Source organism: Heptranchias perlo, chromosome 2, assembly GCF_035084215.1.
Source record: "Heptranchias perlo isolate sHepPer1 chromosome 2, sHepPer1.hap1, whole genome shotgun sequence".
In the NCBI taxonomy this organism is placed as follows: domain Eukaryota; kingdom Metazoa; phylum Chordata; class Chondrichthyes; order Hexanchiformes; family Hexanchidae; genus Heptranchias; species Heptranchias perlo.
Genome location: NC_090326.1, coordinates 38,493,008 through 38,500,930, shown reverse-complemented (window position 1 = coordinate 38,500,930; position 7,923 = coordinate 38,493,008). Strand labels below are relative to the sequence as shown.

The window sequence follows — 7,923 nt, the reverse complement described above, 5'->3', positions numbered from 1 at the left end:
GGCCAATATTTATTCCTCAACCAACATCACTAGAAAACAGATTATTTGGTCATGTATCTCATTGTTGTTTGTGGGACCTTGCTGTGCACAAATTGGCTGTCACATTTCCCCCAATTAGAACAGTGACTACACTTCAAACCTACTTCATTGGCTGTAAAGTGCTTTGAGACATCCTGAGGTTGTGAAAGGCACTATATAAATGCAAGTCTTTTCCTTTCAAAGTGATATATCAGGTGATCGGATGGCTCTGTCAGCTCATCCTATTTCAGTGAAAGCTTGGCTCAGTGGTAATACTCTTGCTTCTGAGTCAGAAGATTATGGGTCAAGACCTACTCCAGTGCTTGAGTACATTATCTTCAATACTGAGAGGCTGCTACATTGTTGGAGGTGCATTTTTTCGGGTCAGACATTAAACTGTCCCTGTCTGCCTGTTCAGGTGGACATAAAAGATCTCTTGGCACTTTTCTGAAGAAGAGCCAGTAGTTTTCTCAATGTCGTAACCAACATTCTTCCCTCAATCACCAGCAAAACAGATTAACTGATCATTATCTCACTGTTGTTTGTGGGATCTTGCTGTATGCAATTTGGCTGCTGTGTTTGCCTGCAAGACAATAGTATCTACACTTCAAAAGTACTTTATTGGTTATGAAGCATCTTAGGACATCCTGAGGACATGAAAGATGTTATATAGATGCAAGTTCTTTCTATCTCTGATTTCTAGATTTGAATCCAGCTCAGAGTGATGGGATAGAAGTCTCCTTTCTCTGATGTCTTACAGTCTCACCCCAATTTCTGGTGTGCAATTGTCACTAAATTGGCAATTCCACTCAGGACATAGGTACAGGTGTGAAAATGGTACACCTGTCCAATTAGGGTGGTTCAGACATGTTGCTGACTCTGTGTAGGATCCGTATCCCTCCGTATCTGGCTATGCCATACCTCACTCCATCTCTTGGTGCTTATAGTAGATACAAAAAAGTGTTTCATTCCCTTGCACTCATATCCTCCATCTCCGTGAGTACAAAATAAATTGGACATAACGGCTTCAATGTACCCAGCCTGCCCCAGTGGGGTAGGCTCATTTGGCCCCCAGCTTCTATGTTAATTGTGCGGCTACCTCACAATATGGTTGGAGCACCTGGGCAGCACTCCGGTCACACTGTGCCCAGTTGGAATGGGCAAGGTTCCCACTGTAGATCGCTATTAGGCACCCCCTGAGGAACTAAATAAAAAGACAAGTGATGCAGACATTCAACAACATCTCAACTCATATCCAGACCGTCTCTTGGGTTATACATGTTTAACAACAAGTCCAATAAGTTTATTTAATCATATTTTATACCAAACATTCAACTGTGCACATAGTAAAAGCTTTCATAATGACAAAAGTACTGACTATGAACTGAGATCAGCATAGAAATATACAAGAGATGAAATAATTATAGTCTTTAATCTAGTAAATCTCAATGGTTTGAATTGCAGTTTTATATCTGAAATGTACATGTTTCAGCTTGGTCAAGAGCTAAAGAAAACTTGTGAAGACGTGGAACGTAGATTTGGGAACAATTCAGCTTGGTTGCACTCAGTACTTTCTGATTAGGAAGTGCATGCACTTCACAGGCTTTCCCTGTGTTTCACTGGGCTTTTAGAAACATAGAAACATAGAAAATAGGAGCAGGAGTAGGCCATTCGGCCCTTCGAGCCTGCTCCGCCATTCAATGTGATCATGGCTGATCCTCTATCTCAATACCATATTCCCGCTCTCTCCCCATACCCCTTGGTGCCTTTTGTGTCTAGAAATCTATCTAGCTCCTTCTTAAATATATTCAGTGACTTGGCCTCCACAGCCTTCTGTGGTAGAGAATTCCATAGGTTCACCACCCTCTGAGTGAAGACAAATCTGCAATTTTATTCTGAAGGTTCCAAACTAAATTACGGATCATTTTTAAACATCAGGTTTTCATTGCCATTTTTCAGGAATAATGTACATTTTAGTTAACAATGGTGCGAAAATTATAATTCCTTTTTGATGCAAACTAAGCTTTCTGCTTAGGATTCTAGAACATGTAATAACACTGTGTCACTTGCAAATCAGGTCTTGTGTGGATTGAAATGTTGTTGTTTTCTATATACACCAATCAAAAGGGATACTGTGCTTATAAAGAATTGAGGACCGTGGGCAGTGACATTGGTGACACCTAAACTCAGCTGGATGAATATTTTGGTCAGTTCAATTTCAGTATTCTCCGGTATCATATCTGAAGGGGTGAGCTAACCGATCGGTGTAGGAGTTTGTGGGATAACTTCCATATCTGTAGCTTTCCAGTCCTTCGGCCCGCTCCGTTTTGGAGGGTCCTTCCTGTTGATAGGCTGTGGCTGATTTGATCACGCCGTTATCTTCTTGGAACTTTGTCTCGGGGTAAATGGTAGGAGGTACGGTGTCTGCTAAGTGGTTGCAGTTTGGAAGATTTTTGGCATCACAAATGTTGTCACCAAACTTGGTCACAGGTTTGTAAGTTTGGTAGGAAACCTTAGTAGTTGTGGTTATGATAGTCTGCAAGGCTGGAGGGGTAGACCCAGTGCCACCTAATCTGCATGGGTATTCTCCGTTGTAGTAATGACTGGCATTGGGTGTGATATGCCCACACTCATTCCTGTCCCCATATCCTCCTTTCAATATCTGCTTCCACCCATGATGTTTACTTGGCCCATCAAAGTTCCGATCATGGACATTCAAAGTGCCCACATTGTGCTGGGATCCATTGAGTTGCATACACATCTTCCCTGAGTCAGCCTCAGGCTGTATATTACCAGAATCTTTGTAAAGAGCTGGGTAAGAGTTGGAGCCCATGTAACCGGGCATAGCAAAATCATAGCCACAGGACCCTCGAGGTACATAGATCCTTGGGTTGGAGACCTTCTGAAGTGGTGGAGCTGTTTCCCCTATACTGCTGCTGGGATCGTAAGCAGGCTTGAAAGGCTCTGTATTTTGAAATGGTGAGTAATGATGTGATGGAATAGGAAAGTTTGGTTCTGCCATTATGCCAAATCTATCTGGAGCTTCCATACAAGGCAAGTGGTGGAGGCTGTTGAAGTGACCACCACTGTCGTGGTATCTACTTGCCTGGAGAGAAGCAAATAACAGAAAAATTAACTACAATAAACAGTGTAAGAAATCTAGAAAGTTTGTGCTTCACACTTTAGAAGTCCATGACGTAAAGAAATTGCTGGTAATGCAGTCATTTACCAGTAATAATATGTCAGGGTAAATTTGATAAGGCTCCACTTGCGGCAAGGAGTCTCTTTCGGCTTTCTGTACAAAGTAATCCTCCCAATTTCTCTCGAGAAAAATGTAGGCCTAAAAATAAATCCAACCATTTATAAAATGTGGCCAGTTTTCTCGTGTCACAAAGCTTTGTTATTTTGGGTCTCCCTCGCTCCTCAGTCAGTCCGGTGACATCACTACTCACACTACCAACAGTTGTTGCACACTTACAGAGATATTTTCTGCTGTTTAACTACAATGATAGAGACAGGAATTAAAACTAGCAGCAAACTGCAGGATAAGCTGAACCTGCCATACCTTTTCTGTTCTAAATTACTCCCCTTTTCCACCCTTATAAAAAAGGGTAGTGAAATAAGTAACATTGTTTTGCTGAAAAATTGCATTGAATGAAATGGATCTAGCAGTTATATGCAGTCTTTCTCAAATTTTGTTTGATAACACTCCTGTGAAACGCCTTGGGATGTTTTACTATATTAAAGGCGCTATATAAATGCAAGTTGTTGTTGTTGTTTCTGTGTTATGGTGAGTTTTACCAGGGGTCCTATATTTGGCTGGAGCCCCTGGGCATGAGCCCGGTAGGCCGCTGCATTAATCTGCTCCTGGTCACGGGAAATCAAAACTCTCACTTGAATGTTTAAATAGTTCATCACAGGCACAAACAAGGCCAGATCTAAGAACTAAATTTAAATATAATTTTCAATACTACCCACAAAGTATACACAAAGTACAGCATTTTGTTTCTGATTTCAAAACTCAGAGATTGATTACAGATAATAAGTATGGTTCTAATGCCATGGATCTACAAGCGAGTCTTTCAAAATCCACAAATGCCCATGTTGATGAACCAGAAACGTTGGTCCTGATATTTACAAGGAGGTGGGGAGGGAGCGCGGTAGTGGGGAGATAAACCCAGAAATGCCGGAACGGAGCGGCAGGACCTCATTATCATTCTTTAATTCTGTTTCTCGTCCAGCAGCTGGCCAGATTGACAGGCAAGCAGGCTGCCGGGAGGGAAAGCTTGCGGTGGAAGGCTGCAGCCGGGGACTGTTGAGGACGGTCCCTGGCAATCGGGAAAGATCGGGGCTTGGTGGGGCGGTGCGGCCGATCACGTCAGAGAGGAGAGGCTGCGATTGGCAGAAGGTTTGCTTGGGGGGGCAGGGGGAGCACTTCTGCTCCTCCTGGCTCACAAGGAGTGCTGTAAAAAGCATTAACCTTCCACAGATGGCTGCTCCCGTCTCCATTTTGCTGCTGGGTTTCCCGAGCCCCGGCCAGCAACTGTTAAAATTTATTTCAGACTCCCAACGGCACTGTGGGAGCCTGATTTAAATATTATAATGAAGTGTCCCGCCTTTCCATGACAGGACACAGGCATGACATGCAACCCGCCATCATAAAAATGGCGGGGGATGGGTTAATATCAACTCTGTCAACTCTATTTCTCTCTCCAAGATGCTACTTGACCTGTTGAGTGTTTCCAGCATTTTCTGTTTTTATTCTATACAAATTCACTGTTCTGCTTCATTTCCATGGGCTCCTGTTTGACAAAAGTTTGATTAATGTCCTTGATGAGTTTTTGACCCATTAAAGGCAAACGAGTCCTGATTCCCCCATATGGCCGACGAAATCCTATAAAGCAAACTCACTTAACAAAAAAACTTAAGTAATCTGCTTTCCATTTCCTTGCTGTTAAAATAAACTTAGAAATGGAACCTAGAATTTGCCAATCATAGTCAAAGTCATAATTTTTAAAACAGTTTTAACTAATCCGAAAAATGTCAGGGTAAATCTTCCAAATACACAGAAATTACAAGACAGAAACAACCCATCCAGGCCAACCAATCCATGTCACCATTTCCCCTCCACATGGGTTCTAATTTTTAAACTTAGAAATGTCATCAATGATTCATTTCAAACAGCAATGTTGTGCCTACAATAGCAGTGAAGGAAACTGCACCTCCCAGCGCACAGCCAGCCTGCTGATTGTGGGGGGGGGCGGGAAGAGCTGTATGTGTAAGTAAATACTGAGGGCTGAATCTGATGGGTCAGGTGAGGATGGCTGTGCGCATTGTGTCAGGCGCTAGGCCTGCTGCACATCATTGCCATCCGAGTGAGCCCTTGCTATAATTTCTACCCTGTTGCGACATCGATACCAAAACCTGAAACAAATGCTCTTCTGATGTATCTCTTACCTCCGATTCCATGTGCCTCTTTTTCTGTGCAAAGTGTGGAGAGGACATTCGTCTCTTAACAGCACTTCTTCTTGCCTCTGTTTCCGATTTACTCTCCGGTCTTGGATGGTCATGTACTCCTTTAGCCTGTGTATTTAATATATAAATATAGATCAGTATGGCCCTTACATAGAACCCTGGCCAACAATGTTATTTATCATTAAGGTGAAATGATTTGATTAAAAGTGTTTATAAAGTTACATATTATTAGGCTGACCCATATATCACAGCACATGAAGAGTATGTAAACAGTGACATTTATTCTAATCATTTGCTGTCAATAAGATAAAAACGGGATGTGACATAATGACATATCGCATCTAACAGCACAATTCAAACTGATTACAATGTATTAAACCTGGTTATACTGGGTAAGGTTTTCAAATGAATGCTTCTGGCATGGAACCTTGTCCATCAGCAACACGTTTCAAGAAACCAGAGATGTGGTCTGCAATTTTCTGTCCAATGGATTTTCTAATGGACAGAAAATCGTGGGAAGTGCGCCAGCGATTTTCCAGTGTGCCCTTCTGGTGAGAGAGGCTCAGGCTGGGAGCACACATACGTAAAATGTACTATTTTTCCATTGGCTCCTATCACACAGTAATATTACATTATAGCAATTTTACAATCTACATATGACATCCTAATGCCAGAAGACCTTATCGTCAGCCGTGTACGCTCCCATTCATCTGTTATTCTCTGTGTAATACAATGCCAGTTGCCGGTTGTTCTCAGTATAACATTTTCTCACTATAACATACAGCCATTTTTTTATTCTTTGTGCCTACCATCTATGCAAAACTGAAACAAGACCAGAAAATGTTGGAAACCCTCAGCAGGTCAGTCCATGTCTGTGGAGAAAGCAGATAAGTTAACATATCAGGTGTGGACACCATCAGAACTGGATTTGATATCCAACGAAGGGTTAACCTGAAATGTTAACTTGTCTGCTCTCTCCACAGATGCCGGCCGACTCTCCTGCAGAGAGTTTCCAGCATTTTCTGTTTTTGTGTTAGATTTCCAGCATCTGTAGTTTTTTGCTTTTTTGTTCATATTACGCAAAAATGGATGTTGACAGCCTCAGCCCAGCTTCTATTGGGCATCAGAATACGACACAAAGACTGCTCCTATTTTGGCAATCTCACTCAGACAGACTACAGGATGGCTGGAAATGGAACATGGTCCAACTGGTGTTCTCCTCGGGTTGGGCTTAAGACACATTATTGAGGCAGAGTAGAGGGAATCCAACTGTGCTATACCTGACCCAGGACTGATTGATGCTGAACATGGCTGCCTGAATGGACAAAGTGTTCAATTTCCTAAGACAAACATCTCTCACTTTGATGAGCACAGAATAAGTTACCAAAGAAGAAAACACGAAATATGATAAATGTGCCACTACAGGTGCAGGTATCCACCTCAATTATTTAAGTGACCCCGTTCCCAGGATTTGGGAGGGGTTCAGTGGCGTGTCAAAATGGCAGGGTGAAGTACAACCCCATCACACTTCAGCCACCGCAAATAGTTCCACAGAATCTTCAGGCTCTGGACTTTTTTTGTGGCTGACGACGTTAACGGTAGTGCTTCTTAAGAATTAGTTAAATCTAGGGAGTCCTGTACGTCGGAGATAATTCAATTTTGACTCTCATCATGAAATAAGCAGCAAATTTTCATCCTTTCTGTTTGTACTAGTATTTCATGTCTATTCATGTCTATCTATGCACTTTTTTGGACATGTTGATTGTCATGTTATATTTCAGAAATATCGTTGTTTGCCTTTAGGTTTCTTGTACCATTTGGAAATGTATTGCATGAGATGTGGTAAATATTTGTATGAGTGTAAGCACATTTTGTAAGTCTTACCGTCAAGGCCAGCATTTATTGCCTATCCCTAAGTTGCCCTAAGAAGGTGATGATGGGCCTTCTTCTTAAACCACAGAGTAGCAGTGGCATCTACCCGAATGTGGAAAATTGCCCAGGTATGACCTGTTGACAAAAAGCAGGACAAATCCAAACTTGCCAATTATCACCCTATTGGCCTACTAACAATCATTGGCAAAGTTAAATGATAGAAGGAGTCATCAACAGTGCTACCAAGCAGCACTTACTCACCAATAACCTGCTCACCAATGCTCAGTTTGTGTTCCGCCAGGGCCACTCAGCTCCAGATCTCATTACAGCTTTTGTCCAAACATGGACATGAGCACTGAATTCCAGAGCTAAGATGAGAGTAACTAGTAAAACTGAAGTTAATGGGGACTAGGGGAAAACTCTCCAGTGGCTGTAGTTGTTGGAGGCCGATCATCTCCAGCCCGAGGATGTCACTGCAGGAGTTCCTCAGGGCAGTGTCCTAGGCCCAACCATCTTCAGCTAATTCATCAATGACCTTCCCTCCATCATAAGGCCAGA

General features: G+C 42.4%; 1 protein-coding gene across 3 annotated transcripts in view; it reads right to left on the bottom strand.

Moving 5' to 3' along the window:
- Positions 1-1,291: 1,291 nt before the first annotated feature.
- Positions 1,292-7,923, bottom strand: part of gcm2 (glial cells missing transcription factor 2) — a 28,293-nt gene continuing 21,661 nt past the window's right edge. For all 3 annotated transcript variants that reach the window (XM_067997523.1, XM_067997529.1, XM_067997519.1), the window contains exons 5-6: positions 5,476-5,601; positions 1,292-3,124 (exon numbers count right to left, since the gene is read on the bottom strand). In XM_067997523.1, the coding sequence (XP_067853624.1) occupies positions 2,237-3,124; positions 5,476-5,601 (1,014 nt within the window). In that variant the 3' untranslated portion in view covers positions 1,292-2,236. The remainder of the gene's footprint in view (positions 3,125-5,475; positions 5,602-7,923) is intronic.